The 22,368-nt window shown below is 37.6% G+C and overlaps 1 protein-coding gene across 1 annotated transcript in view; it reads left to right on the top strand.

Moving 5' to 3' along the window:
• The first annotated feature begins 2,240 nt into the window (after positions 1-2,240).
• Positions 2,241-22,368, top strand: part of GABRG3 (gamma-aminobutyric acid type A receptor subunit gamma3) — an 860,421-nt gene continuing 840,293 nt past the window's right edge. The window contains exons 1-2 of the mRNA XM_072614581.1: positions 2,241-2,601; positions 9,398-9,546. Coding sequence (XP_072470682.1) covers positions 2,549-2,601; positions 9,398-9,546 — 202 coding nt within the window. The 5' untranslated portion in view covers positions 2,241-2,548. The remainder of the gene's footprint in view (positions 2,602-9,397; positions 9,547-22,368) is intronic.

Genomic DNA, 22,368 nt, shown 5'->3' with positions numbered 1-22,368 from the left:
TGTTTGGAGGAGGGAGCTAGCAGAAATGCATTGGAAGGTTAACAACTCCATTTATCTAACTAAAGTACAAAGTAGGATAAGACAAAACAAAAACTTTAAACAAAACTTCAGGTTTCACTTTTACACTGTTCTTGTTTCGAATATCATTGCAGATAATTCAGGGGCAAAGCAAAAGGAAAATAATCCTTAAATCTTTCAACTTGAACTTTTTTTCCCAATTCTTTCAAATTTAAATTCTCTTTCAAGAAGATGTGGACAGTGTTTTTAGGGTGGGAATGTTATATATTTTCAATCCATACAGTTCCATGGAGCAGAGTGCCTTAAATATGAGGCTCAAAGAATTATGTATTACCAGAGCTTAAATTTCAAGATCATAATAAAGTTGAAGACAACTACTCTAGTAGCAGAGAACACTAACTTTCTGATGTGTCATCATAAAGCAACTTTTTAAAATTCAATGTCCTGTCTTTATATATAGAATTACATTTTAGTATATGAGTAATTAGTACATTTCTTCTTATAAAAAATGTTTTAAGGATTATCTTTTTTTTTTTTAACCACTAAACCCATCTTTCAGATATGTTTCCTTCGTTTCTGCATCTCTCTTTCCTTTCCCTTTCCCTTGCTAACCTTCCTTCAATATTCATCCCCAAGGTCAAATGATCCCATGTCCTAAAAATATACATTCATCTTTCTTTTATCTAAGGCACATCTTTTAGGTTGTCTTCCCAAAACACTTCTTAAAGACCCTGTTTTAAAACCTTGGGGCCATCCCAGTCACTTGGGCAAAAAGTAGAGTATTAGTTTCCTATATAGAGTCAATCAAACCTAGGGAGACTTTTGAGACATGTGTCACTAATCCCTGCTGCCTCTGCTGTCAGCAAATCATCACTTTGGGTGCATCCCCAAACAAACTGTGTTACTCAGCTTCCTAGTAAAGAAGATATTTGCAAACGGAGAAAAGACAGCTAAATACACTGGGGTGCAAGGGGATGGGGTGTTAGGGAAGAGAGCCTAGTGGATGCTTATTTTGTCACCAAGGTGTTGTAGACATGGAGGAACATACAGGTAAACTAGTCTTTTCATCTAGAAGAGGCAAACTGGGTAAATTTCGGAATAGTATTTATGAATGAGGATGGGATTTGGGGAACGAGGTAGAGAAAAGAAGGGAGGGGAAACACATGAGAATAGCCATGGGACATATGAAGAAATGTCACCATCGTAGACACTTCAGTGACAATAATCAGAAAAACAAATCCAACTGGCACACCAGCTTTTCAGGAGAAAGTAAAAGCCCTACTTGTCGTCCTCTTTTTCTTCTCCGCTGATTTCCAGTTCTCCTCTTCCTTACAGTCCCTCGTCCTCTTCCCCTTCTCGACCCACATCAAACTCGAAATGCTGGAGGCAGAATTGGATCTTACAGAGTTTACAAGGAGGTTCCCTTTACTGATATTTACTGACCCCCCTCCTCACCCAAGTACTCAAATCATACACTGCACCGGTGCCCGCCTCAGGGGGGATTATGAATGAGCAAGCAATTCTTTCAAAAATCTCTTGCAGCTGAGAGCTAACTCCATCCGCTGGGTCGCTTAGGATGGTACCAACCTGGTGAACCCAGCAATCGAGGCTGCTGCTGCCTTCCTTCCTTAGGAGACTGGCACATTAATACTGATTGAATCGCAGTGGGGGAGGTGCCTATATTTTGGTTTGGGAGCGTGGCTAGCAGGAGAGTCTTTTTCGTTATTATTAAGTGTGTGTGTGTGTGTGTGTGTGTGTGTGTGTGTGTGCTTGCGCGCGCGTGCCTGTCAGAGTCCTCACTTCTAAAGGCAAGTCCACCCGGCAGCAGTTCCACTCGATCAGGGAATACCTGTTGGCCCGGGCTCCGAGCCAAGTGCTACTGGGAACTCGGTTGCGCGTGGGTCTGTGGGGGGCTCCCCTTGCTGATTTTCGATACTGGTGCCTTGCTGCTGTTACCACCGCAGCCGCTGCTGCTGTCTTCTCTTCGGCTCCCGCAGTCCCAGTTGCCTCTCCTCCTGGGTGGAGAACAGGTGCTTCACCTAGGGGCTCGGCGCCCCAGTTGCCCGACTCCCCAGAGCCTCGGGAATCTCCTTCGGGCTGGGATCTGGGCTCAGGGTTCACGCCTCGCGGATAAACAGGAACGGCTTTGCATACAATTGGCTGACTGTTGAGGGGCAGTGGGGAGGTGAGAGAAGCAGAGGGGGTGGGGGTGGGGGGGCTGGGAGCATTGGAAGGAAAAGGCTAAAGCCCCAGTAGACCCTTCACACCTGTCAGATCCAAGGAAGCCCTGTCTACACTTGCATCGGGAAAGCTGAGTGCTGATCTTGTCAAGCAAGGTGAAGAGAGCTGCAGAGAAGAAATAGGGGGTGTGCACAGACTCCCCGCAACACCGGACTCACTTCACCTCTTTCCCCCACTCCGATTATCACCTCACTGCCCCTCCCCTTATCTCCTCACTATCTCTCAGTTCAGTTCTGCCGCATTTCTCGCACCCAGCTCCATCTACCTGGAAAGCACCGCTTCTTAAACCATGGCCCCTAAGCTGCTGGTGCTCTTCTGTCTCCTCTCCGAGCTCCACGCACGGTAAGCCTGCTCCGGGGGATTCTTTCCGGGTTTTCCAGAGGGGGGATCTTTTCTGGGCGTCGGGAATCTATGAGGACTGTCCCTAGAAGGAGAGTGTGGAGGGTTTGGGGCAGGGGCTGATGGTGGAAGCAGAGGGAAATCCTGGTTGGAATCCCCGGCTCTGCTGTCCCACATTAGTGCTTTTTGTCGGGCTTTTCTGATCTTAGTTAGCCTTGTAAGCTTGCTCGCTGACTGTGAGCGTAAGGAGATCAAATCTCCACTTTGGAAACAATTAAAAAAAAAACAAACCTTTTCATCGCTCCATCACCCCCTTTCTAGCTCAGTACCTTCTTCTCCAAGGGAGTCAGCTGCAACCTTGGCCCACAATGTTGCTGACTCCTGAATTACTTGACTCTTCCAAAAATGGAGAAGGAATTTAGGGGTTTGAACAACCCAAGATTGGCAGCAAATACTTGATTTTCCTTCTCAGAGGTCGGAAGGAAAAGTCTGCTGCTCTCCCCCCACATTCTTTCCTCATCCTGGGTCGTATCAGTTGCTCTGAATCTGTATTACCACCCTAGAGGGGGAAAACGGATGAAGAACTCTGTCCCATTTTGAGTGACAAGGGAAAGGAGAGACACAGTTGAGTCAGCCTTTTTCTGAGGTATTCCCCTCACCAGTTGTCCCCAAATACACTCACCACACTTCCTTCAGTCCTCTCACCTCCCTGCTCCCTCTTTTCCTATTCTGGGAAGGATGCTATTACATTTGCCAAGGAAGCGATAGGGTTCCAAGTGTAAACATTTTCTGTGTTTCCTTCATAGAACTGTGTGCCCTAATCTGACTACATTGTGAAGCTAACTAAATAAGTTCTTCCCAATAAACTGGAGAGTAGCAGAAGAGTTAAATTCAGGCTGCAGTAATGACAACAGATTTGGTTATAAATCAGGGAAAAAAAAGAAAGTCTTGCTTCCACCACAAATGGGGTCTGCAGGGCAACCCTTTTATGACCTCCAAGGGTGTTTTCTTCCCTCTGACTTCTGTGCATATTCCAACATTTAATTATTTGGCTAGAATTCCTGATGAAATAGCCTCCTTTAGGATACAATTTCAAAGCCAAACATGGAGATGCTAGAATCTCCTTCCCAGGAAATATTTCTGTTTAGCTACTCCTCCACACCAAACATATGTGTTTAACTTGTCACTTTCTGATATTCTGAATTTCATTTGCAGAAATGGAATAACTTGGAAAAAGCACTAAAATTATCTTTTATTGACAAAAACTGATTTCTATTATTCTTAATTTCTGTCTATAAAATTTTAACATAAGAATCCTTACTCAAAAAATTATTTGAAAACAAACAAAAAAAATCTGAGGACTAAAGTTGCTCTCTTTTTGTATCTACCACAGAAACCAAAGATTTAGCTTTCCCAAAAGAAAAAAAAAATCCCTGTTTCCCTTTCTTCCCAGAAGTCCAGGTGTAATACCAATTTCATATGCTGTTCCTAAAAAGGAATATTCAACCAGTGACTCACAGAAAACTTTATCATTGAGACATATGTCTCTTTTCTGTCTTTCCACTAAAGCCAAGTGATGGCTGTGAAAGAAGAGTGTCTGAGACCGTACATCAGCATTTACTTTTGTGGAGGCAGAGACAGGGAAACAGACAGATATTTGCTTGTTACATTTCAATCTGAGATTCTGAAGTAAAATCTATTAGGAAAGCATATTTAGCTAGATCCTCCTGTGATTGTCATATAATTTATGTTGAATGTTGTATTCATGGAACTCATTATATTGAATATTGTATTTTCCTATGTTTTCCTTGCTCTCTGCTCTTTGGATGTATACAGCATTTATATACTTTTTTTTTTATAACTAATCACCTAGTTCTATGAGTTCAGTAATGAGAATATTTCCTCCAGGACAATAATTACCTATCTTATAGGAATCTTTTCCATGTCTTCTTATAAGTACACCACTGGGGCTATGTAGGAGGGAGAGTTCTACCTTGGTGAGGCATTTCCTCAATTTCTTTTGACACCCTGATGAAAAGACTGGAAAACATGGGTTATTATCTCTACCTCCCTCTATAAAAACTTTCCTCAACACTTTCTCCACCCATATATATCTGACTTAAACCATGGATTCCTTGGGTCTTTCCACATTACCACCCTTCTAAGACAAACTGATTACTATAAAATTTACTTGACTAAATTTTGTATAGGTTCCTTGAATAAGATCATTAAAATAGAGGTCCTATACAGAATGACAATTTTCATTTTTGTCTAATTTAAAACTGAGCTTTCAAATGTTTCTATGTCTTTGAGAAAACCAACATGTCACCTTGTATATGGGGAAGGGGAAGAATTTTTTCCAAGGTCCTGCAGTTAAGGCATTGTTCTTCTGCTTGAGTCTCATGTGTTAGTCTTCGGTTTATGCTTTACATCCTATCAGGATGATTAGCACTTTATATATTCCTCTTGAAAGTGATTTACAATCTTTTGGAGTTAGTATGATGGTCAAATAAAAGCAGATGAATTTAGGTTCTCTTTTATAACTGTTATCACACCCATCTGCTTCTTTTTTCGCACTTCCTAGTGGTCACCTCAGAATACTTGTCTCTCTTAGAAATTCCCTGGAAAAGATGTCTACAGTTGTAGTTCTCTGCATTTATATCTTGGGACTGGGGACAGGGAAGATGGACCCTTGACATCTTGAAATAAAGTAGCTTGACCATCATAAAGAAAGTAACCACAATCTCAAACACCTTGGTTATAGTTTGGAAAAGCCAAGACAATCTGCTTTTGAAGGCTTTTAAAAAAAGTTTTCAGGAATGATGCTTCATTATCGTCTTTAGTCTTACAGTTGATGTATAAGATATTAAAACAAATTCTGTTAAACAGTCAACTGATAGCATATTACTAATTTTTAATCATTTACTTATTTTTAAGACCATAAATTACACAAATGATGTTTAGTAGCCAGTAAGACAAGTAATAAAACACAATTTAATAATGTACATAACCTGACTGACTAGAATTAAAAGGTTACTCTATTTCCTTACTTTCACTCCCACCTATGGCCAGCAACAGCCATCCTTTGAAATTTCTTGCAAAATTTTACTAGAGCAAGACTGTAAGAAAATCCTAGCCGTGCATAGCAAGAATGATTTTCTCCCCTGTTCCTGGCAAAGCCCAAGTCAGAAAACCTGGTAACTGCCTTCCAGGGAACACATCCTCTTTACCTATATTTCATCCTCTAGTTTCTTCCCTCCCACCAATCTCAGTCTTTCCTCAAGGGGAGAATAATTCCTTTGACTTTGGATCAAACAGTCCTTAAACCTTACCTTCTAAAATAGCCAATGCAATTGTCATGGGCAACCGGGACAGGGAGAGAAACAGTTCTGACTGATCTTGTGGCAGGAAAATCAAGTACATAGACTGCCATCATGTAGAGCTATACAGATTTAATTACAATTTATCAATGCCATATGATAATTGTATATGTGATTGTGGATTTGGAAGGAAAGCATTATTCTTGCTTCTTTCTACACTGCCTCAATCTCTTTGTCATCCCCCCCCCCACACACACACACACACTCATACACAAATACAAACACAAACACTTGGAGAATCACTCTCCAAAGTTTTATGATAACCTACTCTTTCTCCTTACCACCAGAGGGAGAATTAGGCTTACTATAAGTACTATCTGAGTAGAATTTTTAAGAGACTAAAACCATGTCTATATAATTTCTAAAAAAGTCATAATAGAATATATAACTATAAACCTCATTAATCCATCTAAAACTCACCAAAGAGATAGTTAAATATAAATTTATTTTGACTAATATATATGATACACAGACATGCTTGTGTTCACAATTATAAATGAGGGAGAAGAGAGAAGGTTGGGGGAGAGAGGACAAATAGAACTCTCATTCTTCCAGTCAAACATCTGAGAAATGTTCTTGTCCTTTGGTGCAATGGAAAGAGACTTGACTCTGAAGAAAGGAAACCTGGATTTAAACCTCACCTCAAATTCTGATTCTTACTAAGCCATATTAGCTAAGTCAACTAGCCTCTCTGGGCATTAGTTTCTTCCTTCATAATATAAAGGTATTGGACTAGAATCAGAGGTGGTAAACCTGCAGACTTGAGGCCACATGTGGTCTTCTAAGTCATTGGGTGTGACTTTTTGAAGAGTACAAGTTTTACAGAACAAATTCTTTTATTAAGAAGATTTATTTTGTGAAGTTTGGATTTAGTCAAAGGGTTACACTTGAGGACTTAGAGGATCATATGTTGCCCCGAGGCTGCAGATTCCTCACCCCTGAACTGGATGGTTCTATGAACCTATAATCCTTTCAGGATCTTCTAAGCTCTTCAAGGGTTAATGGCATCCCAAATCACTATACTTACCCAACCACTATACCATGTACCCTGTTGATTTCTATGAGACAGTAAATTTAATATCCCTCAATAACAGGGACAATTTTCTTTTAAAGGTGAAACATACTTATAAATTTAATACCATTACTTAAAATATGTAGAAAGGTTGCATAAATTATTTAGTATAATAGTAAACTTTAAATTATGTACTTTATTTGAATATTATACATTTTGTCTCATGCATAGCCATTTTTTTCAGTCCTTGGTCAAATTCCTCAAACCTTCCACCAAGTATTTGACATCCTGTCACCAACGTTTGGTAAATATGAGGTCAAGGAATAAATATTGTTTTAAATATTCACCTAAGTAAGCTTAAATTAGGAAAATGATTATTGCTTTAATATATAATATACAAAATACAAGATTTTAGAATGTCATATGTTGTATTTTTAAAGCAAAAGCAAATGGAATTTTATTTCCATGTTTATATACATCTACACACACACGTACACACACACATAGACATACATATATACACCCTTTCTTATTAGTCACATGGTGTGACATTTCCACTCTCTGTATATATGGATAATTCAGTCAATAATAATTGTGTTTATTAACATGTATCTAGCAAGAACAGTCATATGCTAATATGAAATTATGTTTAATAAGAACATATATGTACAACATATCAGAATGCTTGCCATCTTGGGAGGGGAGAGGGGAGGCTGGCAGAGAAAACTTAAAACTCAAAAAAATTTATGGAAGTGAGTGTTAAAAACTAAAAAAAAATTTAAAAAAACCCCAGCCATATGAATACATATCTTGAGGTGAGGAAGCTATGAAATCTTCCACAGACAAAATCTAAACAAAATGACATTCGAGAACTGTAACTCAAGACAAATCCACCAGGGCTCCTACTATTATTTCTAATGCCATGCTGTGTAAGGATCACACACACACAGACATATACATGCACACACACATACATGCACATGCACACACACATGCACACACGCATGTAGGTGCTGGGAAGGAAAAGAAAAATCAGGTCCAATTAAATAATTTATTTAATATTTATTTTTTCTATCTATTTGTGCATGCTAAATGGAAATCCATTTGAAAACATCCACTTTAAGATGACAGCAAAATCTATTCTTTTTAAAGCCCTACATTGTTACATTTTTTAATAGACAAGTACACAGAAAATAAATTACTTACTCTGAGATAATTTTCCTTATGTACTTGGGTTCCTTCAACTTGTAGGAAGCCTTTTGTGTCCCCCCCCTCCTTTTATCAGCAGTCTCAGCTCCTTTCACATTTTCTTGTATTTGGATCTGTGTATATGTTGGCTCTCATGCTCACTTTTACTCCCTAGAAATTCAGCTTTTTTAGGGCAGGGACTATCTTATTTTCATCTTTGTATCCATACTGCCTGGCCAGGGCCTGGACATAATAGTCAATTTATGGACACGACTGCATTGGGTTAGATCGAATATGTATCTAGCTGCTTCACAGTACTAACCTACAGAGTACAATGTATTCTCAAAGTCTAGTGCAGTCTTCTTTTGAGGATATATTCATTTATTAATGGACCCAAATGATCAAAATGTATTAAAATGGTTAAATTTTTAATATCCTTATTAGCCTGCTGTGCAAGAGATGAATCAGTTTGTGTGTTGGAAGGACCAAGTAATGCTTCCAGAAGATTCTTCCTCCCCAAGAACTCTATTACAAGTTAGCTATTATGAGAAAGACTGGGAGGGGAAAAAAATGCCAATCCTATAACACAAGTATATCTGCATAAATTCTCTGATTCCAGTTGCAGGGAGAAGTAATGGAGTGAAACTGTTTACCCAATTATTTTCAATTGGTAAAGCCTGAGCAGACTATTCTTAGCTTCAGCAATAAATGTTGTCTTTGGGGGAAAAACAATGAAAATTATAGCTGAGAAACCTTGCAAAAAAAAAAAAACTCTTAGAAATGGTTATTCCTCCAGAGCTCACTTTAGTCAGATTGAATTCTCAAACATTGGCTTTCAAAGTGTGGTGCAGAAAAAAACTGGTGGTTAGTAATCCTAAAGTATTCTATGGGCTGGATGTTTTAGTGGTCATCTTTAGAACAGGATTTCTCCCATAGTTCTGTTCTGGTCAGGTGATCCTTATTTACATAAAATAATTCACTAAAAGGAGATAGAAACATTATGAGCAGTCCCATTCTTTCCATGTCTCCTGTGAGGTCCTCCCTCTCTCATTGACTGGAAAGCAGCAGCAGCTGGAATTAATTGTACCCATGGTTCACTTTTCTCTTTTCTTCTACTTATCCCCTCAAATAGTTCATAGGCTAGAAAATGTAAGACCTATCAACAGGGAAAGAAACAGCTATATTCTATTTATATGCCTCATTTAAATTTTCATTACAGGTCTAGAAAGATTGAAGATGATGAATATGAAGATCTGTCTTATAACCAAAAGTGGGTCCTGGCTCCAAAAACTCAAGACACTGATGTGACTCTTATACTCAACAAGTTGCTAAGAGAATACGACAAAAAGCTGAGGCCAGATATTGGATGTGAGTTGTTGTTATTTACTATTCAAATAGAAGAGGACTCCGTAAGTAGGGTGTCTTAGAAAAAAAATCCCAAGAGATATTTCAAGATATGGTTTCTAATATGGAGTGAGTTGATTTGGCCATATGATATAACTTTTCTAAGAATAAATTTTGTTAATATATTTTGCTTTTATAATTTCCCCGATATCCCTCCTCTTCTCCTTTTAGAGGGGCCTCCCTCACAGTAAAAACTTTTTTAAAGTGGAATATGGGGAAAAAATTAGGAGGATTGATTATTCATCAAAAAAGTCTATTATATGTAATATTCCGGACCTCTCACTTCTGAAAGGAGTTAGAGAAAGGTAGTTTCCATTATCTCTTCTTTGGAGCTAAGCAAACATTTTACAATTTCAGGACATTAAATTTCTTTTATTTTGTTGTGGTTTCTATTTTCTTTGTTGTAATCATTGTTTGCATTCTTTTCTTGGCTCTGCTTACTTCACTTTGAATCAGTTCATGTAAATCTTATGATGTAACTTTTCAACTGGAGATAGGGTGGCTTGAATAACTGAACTCAAGGTATAAAGGAAGTCACTACACAAACCATGTCTTTTTTGCCCTTAGATTATCATGTTCTACTTGATACTGGTCTTTGTAGCACTACAAGCTACTACAACGGTTGTTTGTATAAGGATAGGAATATTGAAATAACAAAATAGAAAAGTGATTTCTAGTTGTGGCTCTCTCACTAATGATTTGCATAACTTTGTTCAAATTACTGGACTTTTTTGTGTTTCTGTTTCCTTATCTGCATAATGAGATGGATTAGATAGTTCCTAAGTTATTTTTCCATCTATGACATTCTGTAACATTTACCTCCTGTTATGAGTACTTACATCCCTCACAGTATTACAACAAGCATTAATGAAATAAAGTGTTTTGCAAAACTTAAAATGCTATATATTGTGATATATTGTAGTTGTGATGGTAATGGTGATGGTGATGATGATGATGATGAAGGCAATTTAGTGGCAATTTACTTTTGTACAAGGACCATGTTCTGTACAAAATCTGCTGGAGTGCTTAGAGCTTGATTAGACATCAAAGATGCTAAGGTCATTTTGCATTGGTCCTTCGTTGCCGAAGACCATGCCATTAGAGAAATGATGACATGACTTGCACTTGACTTTGTTTTGAGTGAGGGAGGGCTGTGCAGGTCACCAGCCTCACTTTTCCTCCAGAGCCATTTGAATCCAGTGACCAGATATTCTTCAGGATTACTGGAGATGGTCCAGGATGCATTGAGAGACCTTTATGCTGAACCATTGCCAGTCGTCTTGACTTCTGTCTTCTCAGTGGACTTCAATGACTCTGGAACAAAGGGAAGCTGATGACTTTGTGCAACTCTGCCCCACTTAAATACAAATCATGAGTGAGTCAAGATCACCCCACGATGTCACTGGTCCTCTTCCAAAATGAAGGATACAGAGCAACAACAACTATCCAGTTTGGCCATTGTTAGTATTGATGAAAGGGCAGCTAAGTGGTGCACTGGATAAAGCACCAGACCTGGAGTCAGGAAGACTTGAATTCCAATTCCACCTCAGACATTAGCTATGTGACCATGAGTTAGAGAAAGAAATGGCAAACTGCTCCAGGATCTTTGCCAAGAAAACTCCAAATAAAGAGTTGGACGCTCCTGAAATTATTGAACAGTAACAACAACAGTATTGAAGAAACAAAGTGGAAAGCATTGTCCTATTGATTAGATCAAGTGGAGCAACCTTTCTTCATATCTGTGGAAAGAAGCCTATTAGGCCATGAAATAAAGATGAATTAGGTGTGATTTAGGTGAAATCTAAAAAGGAATTCTTTTAAGGGCTACAAAAATGGGAAAGCTCAGAAATCTCTAGAATTTATTTTAAAATAGTGGATAACTATTGATTTGGAATTGTTTCTTACTCCTTTCAGAGACAAGGGAAGATGACATAGGTTGCTTTTCGATGATCCCTTCCAAACCTTGTTCCACAAAGTATTTTAATTAATGAGTTAAAAACTAATGGGATTTCCTGGATTATGCAAATCCAAATAGTCTTTTGCTTCAATTCTCTTGACATTCCAAGTAAATAATTACTATGATAGGATTTATCTGGATTATTTATCCTAATGCTCCATTTCTCTTTGTGGCTATACATCATAAACCTACTATAAAGAACTAGCATAGATATTTTGAAAGTGAGGCAAATTCCAGGACGTATACAAGAACGAACAAAAATAAAGCAAACAAATGACATGTTTCTTCCAAATATAAACAGTAAACAAAAACATTATACTGGAAAGATGTAGAATGAGACTTAGCTTTCATTGACTCTTGGACTCATTCTTATAGTCTCACTTTATATGTAGTTCCATTCTTGAATGGCAGAGTGATCTGATTGAACTCTATTATGACTTTGGTGCCAATGACTCATATGTCTGCTTAATTTATATTGAGAGCAGTCATTATTTGACTCTTCCAGGATGTGGCTATAACTTATATTCATTCAGGATTAAAGAGTCAGTAGCACAGTGAATTGCTTTACTAGAAGGCACTACTTTTCTACATTATTTTTGTTATGTGATAAGGAGTTAAAGGTGCTGATGTTGCTTCATCAAAGTCTTCCCTGCCAAATATTAAGATCTGTCTTCCTTTCTTAAGAGTGTTTCAAACCTAACCCAGTTTGTCTTTGGTGATGCTCCTCTATACCGCTTTAGATAATGCTGGCAGGATGACAATCAAAAAAGTTGATTTCCTTTTCAGTGACAGTTCCCATAGCTCCTAGGATCATAGGATCATAGATAGGAAGCTACAAAGTGCCTTAGAAATGATCTAGAACATCCCTTCTTATTTTACAGATGAGGCAACAGTCCCAGAAAAGTTAAGTGACTTTCCCTAGTTCATAAAGGTATTAAGTGACAGAGCTGGGACTTGAAGTTAGGCCCTTGGACTCCAAGCCCAGCAATTTTTCTGATTTTGTCTTAGTGACCGTAGGAGTGACTGGGTGGTTCAGTGGATAAAGTGCTGAGCCTAGAGTTATTTCAAATCCATCCTCAGAGAAGGAAATGGCAAACTACTCCACTACCTTTGCCAAGAAAACCCCAAAGGGGTCATGAAGAGTTGGACATGAATGAAAAATGAGTTAATATCATCATCATCATCATGATGACTATAAAGATGCCTTAGTCAAATGGCCATCCTTACAAATATGTGACCCTGCTGAAGCCACTGAGATTCAACAGAGAAATGTAAAATGTCATATTACTATTGTTGTCAACACTAAGTAGAATGAAATGGAACACTCCTTCATGGTGTGTGGGGGTAATATATTCACATGAAATCCACTAATGAGTTTTCATACTATGAATTGTGATCATAATATTTATGAAGTACTGGATATTTCCCACTTATCATCTATTCTTAAATAACTTCTCCATTATGTATGTATCTGTTTTTAGTGTAAAGTTTTTAACTATCCATCATCCGAAGTAATACCTCAGATGTGTCCTTTACCAAATCAGGGTTACATAGGCTATCATTTATCTTGGAAAGAGATCTTGTCATATGTGGCTGAATGAGGCTGGAAAAGGATAAAGCATCTAACAAACAGTTTGAGAGCTAAGCAAAATTAAGAGCTTTTTTATCTCCTTTAAGGGTTTTAAGAGATATGAATGTATTTCCTAGAAATATACACATACCCTGCATAGAATTTGACCTTGAGTCATGGTGTTTATCAAAGATCATCAATATATTATTATAAAATTCCCCTGTAACACTGTAAAACCCTTTGGCAAGGTTGATCAGTTAATTATCCATTTTTGACATCATTCCTTTACTTCTAAGCAACTGCCTCCTGATTCCCATGATTTGGTTTGCCTAGTGCAATGTTTTCATAGAAAAAAATTAATGATTTCAGGGAAAGTGTGTCTATAAAATGTAAGGATGTATATTCCTTTATCTGAACAATTTCTTGTCAAGAAAATCATGATTGAACTAAAATCAAAGGTTAGTATGGACATTTAAAGATTAAATACTGTGTTGAAGTACTTGTCCTGGACTCAGGAAATGAAGTTCAGATATGAACCCAGATCCCTACTAGCTGAGTGATCCTTGGCAAGTCATTTCATATCTGTTTACCTGAGCTTCCTCATCTGTGTAATGAGAAGACTAAAAGCACGTACCTTTCATGATGGTTCTGAGGATCAAATGAGATAATAATTGAAAAGTGCTTACCAAATGCGTGAAATATGGTAATTAATATAGAGTTAGTCGTTGCTCTTGACATTACTATTATTAAACATGAAACCAACTCTTAGATTTATTGAAGTCAACAAAATAAGTATATAACTACGTCATTCATACTCTATATGAGTGTTTTGGAAGCATACACAATTGTTAAAGAGTCCAATTTCTATCCACTTTCCTTAGAGAGAAGGTCCAGAGGGGTCTCTGGATAATATGTTCTAATTATTCTTAATTTACTGTGGTATCCATTCACAGATTAATGAATTCAATCCAAATCAGTTTAATTCCACTAGCATGGATTAAGCATTTAGTACGTTCAAGGCATTTGGGGCACAATGAAGAAAAATAACATGATCTCATAATCATAACTTTAGTCTTTAAAGTTATCAAGTCCAATCACTTTATCTTGTAACTCCAGAGAGGTTGTGACTGTCAAGTTTACACACATGACAATTTACAGAACTGGAATTTGAACCCAAGTTTTCTACCTCAAAATTTGTTCTTCCTTCCATTTCACTACCCTTATATTCAAGGAAATTATATCTAAATTAGAAGGATTAAACACATATACTGTTATAAGGATATGAGGTAGAGTGCAATGAGAAAAATAGAGGGTTCTCAACAAAGTATTATGGTAAGTAAATGCAAATCCAGCCTCAGCTACTTACTGCATGACCTTGAGAAACTTGCTTTATCTCTATGTATCTCAGTTTCCTTATCTGCAGTATGGCATTGGATTAAATGACCTCTTAGAGACCTCCCAGCCATGATCTTCTCATCTTATATGAGTGAAGATCACTTTAAGAGGATTGGTATAACAGCTGTCAGTCAGCAGATTTGATCCTCAATGGATTGTGTGGGTCTTACTTCCCTAATCTGTACAATTAAAGAGTTGTACTAAATGACCACTGAAAGTCCTATCAAGCTCTCCACCTGTGATCCTATGATCTGATGATTTCAATGAGTGGAGATGTGGAAGAAATGCTATCTCTTTGTATTCATTTTGTATTTATTCTCTGTATAATGGTATCCGTACGTGACTTCATTAGTAGAATGTGAGTGCCTTGAAGGTAGACACTGCTATTTTGTGTTTTCATGCCAGTACTAAACACAGTGACTGACTTATTGATAAACTAATAGTTGTACAGACGTTCACTTGTAGAAAGATGAACAGGAAAGGGAGCAAGGTTAAGATTAGGGAATAGTCAGTACTCCATTTTACCTAGAAAATTAGGTGGGTAAAGGTGAGAAGAATGAAATAAATCTGTAAGGGCAGGTTGATACTGTATCATTGAAGACCTTGATTCTTAAAATAAATGACTGGTATTTTATCTGATAAGCAATGTTTTCCCAAATCTAGTTATGTATTCATTTATTTTTAAATATGTAGTTTATTTATTTTTCAGTTCTCAACATTTACTTCTACAAGAATTTGAATTCAAAATTTTCTCCCCATCTCTCCCCACCCCCCACCCCAGGACAACATGAACCCTATTCACCCATTTCTCCAATCTTTCTTCCCTTCTATTATCCCCCCTCCTGTCATCCCCTTTCCCTCTATTTTCCTGTAGTGCAAAATAGATTTCTATACCCCATTGCATATATGTCTTCTTTTCCAGTTGCATGTTAAAACAATTTTTGACATTCATTATTAAAGCTTTGAATTCCATATTCTCTCCTTTCCTCACTCCCCACCCACCCTCATTGAGAAAACAATCAATTCAATATAGGTCATACATGTGTGACAATGCAAAACACTTCCATAATAGTTGTGTTGTAAAAGATTGACCATATTTCCCTGTCCTGTCCTGCCCTCCATTTTATTCCATTCTCTCCCTTGACCTGTCCTCCCACAATAGTGTTTGCTTCTGATTATCCCTTTCCCCAATTTGCTTCTCCTTCTGTTATCTTCCCTCTCCTATCCACTTCCCCCTTGCCTTCCCATAGGCTAAAATAGATTTCCATATCCAATTGAGTGTGTGTTATTCCCTCCTTAGGCCAAATCCCATGAGAGTAAGGATCAATTTCCTTTCTTCTCACCCCTCTTCCACTCCATTGTAAAGGCTCTTTCTTGCCTCTTTTATGTGAGATTTGCTACATTTTACCTCTCTCTTTTGCTTACTCCTAATACATACCACTCGATAGTAAATTTTATTTTTTAGATATTCTTCCTTCATATTCATCTCACCTTGCACTATCTGTCTCTTTCTATATTTATATACATAGACCCATATACACATGCAAACCTACAAATATATAATAATATAAACATACATACACAGACACATACATATATTTCCTTTAACTACCCTAATATTGAGAAAGGACTAATGAGTTGCAAATAAAATCATTCCACTTAGGAATGTAAACAGTTCAACTTTAATGAGTTCCTTAAGGTTCTCTTTACTGTCTCTCTTTTCATGTTTCTTTTGATTCTTGCATTTGAAAGTCAAATTTTTCTATTCATTTCTGGTCTTTTCAACAAGAATGCATGGAAGTCCTCTATTTCATTGAAATTCTTTTTTTCCCCTGAAGTGTTATAGTCAGTTTTGCTGGGTAGGTGATTCTTAGTTTTAATTCTATCTCCTCTGACCTCTGAATATCATATTCCAAGTCCTTTGATTCCTTAGTGTAGAAGCTGCTAAGTCCTGTGTTATCCTGATTGTATTTCCACAATACTTGAATGTTTCTTTCTGACTGCTTATAATATTTTCTCCTTGATTTAGGAACTTTGGAATTTGGCTAAACTATTCCTAAGAGTTTTCCTTTTGGGATCTATTTCAGGAGGTTATCAGTGAACTTTTTCCATGTCTATTTTATCCTCTGGTTCTAGAATATCAGGTCATTTTTCCTTGATAATTTTTGGAAGATGATGTCTAGGCTCTTTTTTTAATCATGGTTTTCAGGTAGACCAATAATTTTGAAATTATCTCTCCTGGACTTATTTTCCAGTTCAGTTGTTTTTCCAGTAAGATATTTCACATTGTCTTCTATTTTTCATTCTTTTGGTTTTGTTTCATAATTTCTTGGTTTCTCATAAAGTCATTATCTTCCATCTGTTCCACTCTAAGTTTTAAAGAACTAATTTCTTCAATGAGCTTTTGAACATCCTTTTCCATTTGGGCAATTATTCTTTTTAAAGCATTGTTCTCTTCATGGGCTTTTTGGACCTCTTTTTCCATCTGGGCTAGTCTGTTTTTAAAGGTGTCATTTTCTTCAGCATTTTTTGGGTCTCCTTTAGCAAGCTGTTGACTCGCTTTTCATGATTTTCTTGCATTACTCTCATTTCTCTTCCTAATTTTTCCCCCACCTGTCTTACTTGATTTTCGAAATCCTTTTTGAGCTCTTCCATGACCTGAGACCATTGCATATTTTTTGGAGGCTTGGGATGAAGAAGAATTTACCTTACTATCTTCCTCTGATGGTATGCTTTGCTCTTCTTCGTCCAAAAGGATGGGATAAAATACCTTTTCACCAACAAAGTAACCTTCTATGGTCTTATTTTTCCCTTTTTGGGCATTTTCCCAATCAGTAACTTGACTTTTGAGTCATTTGTCAAGTGGAGGGTATATTACCCTGGGCTTCAGAAGTTTTGTGCAGCTGTTCTCTGAGATACCTCTAGGGACCTGCAAGTTCTCAGTTCCTCCAAGGTGGCACAATCAAGGGAGAGGAGTTTACTTCTCTCCTGGCCTGTTCTCTGCTCTGTGAGTAACCAGAAGCACTCTTTTCTGCCCTGCAACTGTGAGTAGGATTCCCTCTCTACAGAAGCTATCAGTTCTGCCATGTTCATATTCCTCCTCATCCCAGGATGCCATTCAGGACTGAAACCCATATCAGCTGCTAAGTTTCCCCAGGGTCTTTAGACTGAGGTCTCTAAAAGTAGAAACTGCTGCTTCAGTGACTGATCCTGCCCTGGGAATGGGACTGGGTCCAGACCTTACTCCCCTCTCACCCAGGTGAAAGATCTTTCTTACTGCCCTTTGAAGCTGTCTTTGGTATTTGTGGGTTGAGAAATCTGGGAACTGCACCTGTTATCCATGATTCTGCACCCTGAAGCCTATTCTAGTCTTGTCTGTGCAGCATGGCCCATGATGGGCTATGCTCTGCTCTGAGTCTGGTGAGCACTTCCTATCAGCCTTCCAAGCTGTGTTGGGCTGGAAATCTGTTTCCCTCTGGCATTTTGTGGCTTCTGCTGCTCTAGAATTTGTTTAATCATTTTTACATTTTGTGCGCTATGGAGGGAGAACTAAAGGCGGTCTGTCCTTCTACTCCACCATCTTGTATTCTCCCCAATTTAAAAGAAGAAACCATCATAAAAAATTAATTCACATAAGTTATCTGATTCCATTATGTGTCACTTAGAAATTATGTTCATGTGATCCATGCATTCCCCACAGAAGGAATATTCTGTGAGTCTGCTTGCCAGGTAAAAAATGAGTAGACACAATTCCAAAGGCCCTGTGCAAAACAAAGGCACAAAGAAGAGTCAATCTACTTCTGGATTTTCTGTGATTAGTTGAGATCATTCTCCATAAAGGGCAGCAGTGACTGTTGTCTCCTTACTATGGTGTTGGCTGTATTGTTGTGGGTAATTGTACAAGTCCAGAAAAGAAGGAACGAAGAAATGAAAAGGCATTTATGAAGTAGTTAATATATGCAAAGCACTCTGCTGTGTTCTGGGGAGAAAATAGAAAGATAAGACTCAAAGATCTCAAGGAGCTTAAATTCTAATGGGGAAGATAATATACACAGGTGGTTTCAACTGCAAATTATTTGGAAAAATCTGCTTATCTTTAGGGTACAGGGACAAAATAAAGGAAGATCATCATCTTTAAAGTCATGTCTATGGATAAAATCCTATGAGTTTCTTTCATTGAATATTGGGATAGTTCTAGGGGATCTGGTGGTATAGATTTTCTTTTCCAAATTTTCAGGAGCTATGGCTACATCAACTTTAGAAGCAATTGCCAGGTGGTATCTCCATGGGGGTTGCTTGCCAGGGTGTTGATTTGAAAGATATTGCTTGAAGGAGGATCCATGGCCTAGGGAGTGTTATGCTACTCAGGATTCTTGGACTTACCTGTCCATCAGTGCCTGCTGGTCAGCACTTGGTGTCTGAAATAGTTGGACCTCTTCCCCAAAGTGATTTTTTTTCTTCAGTGATGGCTACAGGGCCACACTAGAAGCAGGATTGGTAATCATTAGGACACTCCTATTCCCAAGGATTTTGGGTATAGGGATATAGGCCACCTCGATCAAGTAATAAGGGGAGATGGTGATGATGATTTTACTTACCTTACACATGCCTCCTCCTTGTTTCTCCATCAAGGTACCTTGCTGCTTCAGCACCCAGGATTGCCTGCCCTGTGGGTAGTAGAAGGTCAGATATTGTTGGGGCTGCATATGCCTTTTCCATAGAAGTCTCTTCCCCATGATGAAAAATTCATGTCCTATGAACATTACTTATTTCTTCTCTTATTAGGATAGAATTGATTTTATAAACTCTATAAGACATCTTATCAATACTTTTGTATATCTTTTAGAATGTGCACAGCTTTCTATGCAAAGTGAATATTTAATAAATGTTTATAAATTGAAAGGCAAAAAGGACAAAACCAGTAGCCCTAAAATAAGATCTTTAGAACTAACTTTTATTTTGAGTTATTTTATATCTTAGGATAAAAGGTGGTATAATATATAAGCACAGAGGGAAATTATTAGGATTGCTACTATACACATTCTTAAATACTACTAATTATCTTTCTGCTGCCAGTAAAAAGGGGAAAATTTTTCAGTGATTCCCTGTCTGGGTCCATGTAGTCAAGCTAAAGCTAAGAAAAAATATACAGTGAAAATGATCATTATAGGCAGAGCTAGTCTGAGTTTAAATTATGAAGTATACATTCATTTTGATTCATTTCCCTGACCTCCCCTTCTCTAAAATGTTGTTGGCTTTCTCATTGGTGTCTAGTATCCTAATAATGTTTAATGCTTGTTCGTGGCCCTCCATGCACCAGATTGCCCAACTTGAACCATTAGAACTTCATTCTCTCCTGCCCCATTACCTTCATTCCAGACCATTTCTTATTCTCTTAGGGCTCTCCTTTTGGTCTTCAAAGATAAGAGATACCTACCAGAAGAATCAAAATCTCTACTCAAATGTTTATGAATAATAATGGATTTCTACACCAGGTCCCTGCTAGCAATAAATTCATTAAAAATTGTGAATTATATTTTTCCATTCAAGGATGAATATGCATTTTCTCTTTACTCCTTCCTTGCCCTCTCCAACTCTTAGAGGTAGAATCATAGACAGAAGGATTTTATAGGTCACCTAGTCCATCTCCCACATTTCACAGTTGAAGAAACTGATGATAAATGACATGCCAAAGCTTTGAATCCAGGTTTCCTGACTCAAGAGTTGATGCTCCATTCCACTGTACCATTCTTTCTCCTTGTTTTTCTCCAAAAAAATGGGTCACTAAGGAGTTATGTTTGTCAGTTTCAGTACCCCTAAAATCACACTGGTCAGATAATCTCCTTACATTTTGTATGTTCATAGGAGTACATAAGGGCAGCTAGGTAGCAAAGTGAATAAAATGCTTGGCCTGCAGTCAGGAAGACTTATCTTTCTGTGTTCAAATGCAGACTCAGACACTTTCTAACTGTGTGACCTTGGGCAAGTCATTCAACCCTGTTTGCCTCAGTTACTCAACTGTAAAATGAGCTGGCAAAGAAAATGGCAAACAACTCCAGTATCTTTGCCCAGAAAACCCCAAATGTAGTCATGAAGAGTCAGACCTGACTGAAACAACTGAGCAACAAAGGAGTACATACAGGAGTAATGGTCCTGATAATGGACAGCCAAAACAGCTGGTTCAGTACAAGCCATTATTTTCTGTAATTATGAAATGATCTGCATAAGTGTATGAAATTTTCACTTCTCTTTTATTATGTAGATCCAACTTCAAAATTAGAGTTCACAATACTTTCAGGTGATTTTTGTGGCCTGTCAATTAATTGTGTATCCTTAAAATAATTCAAATATATTCAGTAGACTATCAGAACAGATGTAGGAGGAGAGGAAACAGACATCTTAACTGCTCTACTTGAAAAAAAAAAGCTATTACTGTGGAGTTAGTTAACTGATTTTCTTACAAAGTTAATTCAAGTGCATAAGTAAGGCAGAGAAGCAATCTTGTGCAGAAATTATATCTGTCATATCTATGAGAGACTAATTATGTACCTGAAGGACCGCATGTTAAGACACATTGCCTTGGCTGAATATGCCTTGGTAAAGATGAGCTTGCTCTCAAGATTTCTCATCATTTTAGGTAACAAAGCTCTTTGGTATTTGTCACAGATGTTCACATTGGAAACCAAAAGAACTTTTTGCTCCAGAGTTGAGTTTAGTATAAATCCCATTAAGGGTCATCTTGGAATCCATCCAACTGGACTTCATTTTTTAAGAATGCAAAAGCACCTCCTTATAAAAAACTGATCTATAGTTTTGAAAGCACAGACATTCAAAATGTGCTTTAAAATCATCTGTTGTAGATATTAATCTCTGATTACAAATAGATGTGCAGACCTAATACCTATTGACTGCATTTGACATTCGAAATTATGGCACAGTAAAATGAGATATTACTTCCTTCAATAGTTGTGGAATATTTCCCCACACCCAGGTAAAAAAGATGATTGACTTTAATATGATACGATTTTTAAATTTATTCCCATTTCTCTACTAGACCTCTACTATATAGCATACTATATTTTGGGGATGTTTCTACTTTAGGAATATGAGTAATCTCCATTGCTTTATTAGGTTTATCAGGCAATAATGTCTTTCTTCTGATGGGCTATATTTATTTATTTTTAATCAAGACTATAATTCTTTTTTATTATGTTCTTTCATCAGATTATAAACTCCTTGGATGCTGGAACCCTTTCTTTTTTGTAGTTCCAGTGCTTAGCACAGTGCCTGGTACATATTACAAGCTTAATAAATATTTTTAGATTATTGACTATCCCAGTGCACCTAAAAGAGACTTTTCAAGCACATCCTCCAATCCACATTTAGGCTCCAATGTAATAACCCATTATTCACTCGCTTAATGCTCAATTGAGGACTATTCTGTAAAATCTTAGCCAAATATGGCTATATATGACATTGCTATCTTGGTGAGCTTGTTGAGTATTTCTTCTCAGCATTACAGCATAACTACCTGACTAGACACTATTTCTGATCTATGTCTGTGTAAAAAATTCTTCCTTTCCCATTCCTCCTTTTCCTCCTCCAGGGATATTTTTCTAGCTCTGAATTAGCAAGAGAAAAGGGAATGGAGACCTATTTGTGAATGACCTGGACATGGGCCCTACACCTTACTGATCAGGGTACCAGCTCCTCAGCTTGGGATTTGTTCAGGGTACTTCACCTTCAGGCTTCAGGGATACCTAAATTAAATAATACCTAAATTCCCCTTGTCACAGAATGTCACCCCAAGCATCCAAGAACACTGGTTTTATTCTGGGTCTCACTACCTTGGCTCCTTGAGTTC

This window comes from Notamacropus eugenii, chromosome 5, assembly GCF_028372415.1.
Source record: "Notamacropus eugenii isolate mMacEug1 chromosome 5, mMacEug1.pri_v2, whole genome shotgun sequence".
NCBI lineage: Eukaryota > Metazoa > Chordata > Mammalia > Diprotodontia > Macropodidae > Notamacropus > Notamacropus eugenii.
This window is presented reverse-complemented; position numbering and strand designations above follow the sequence as displayed.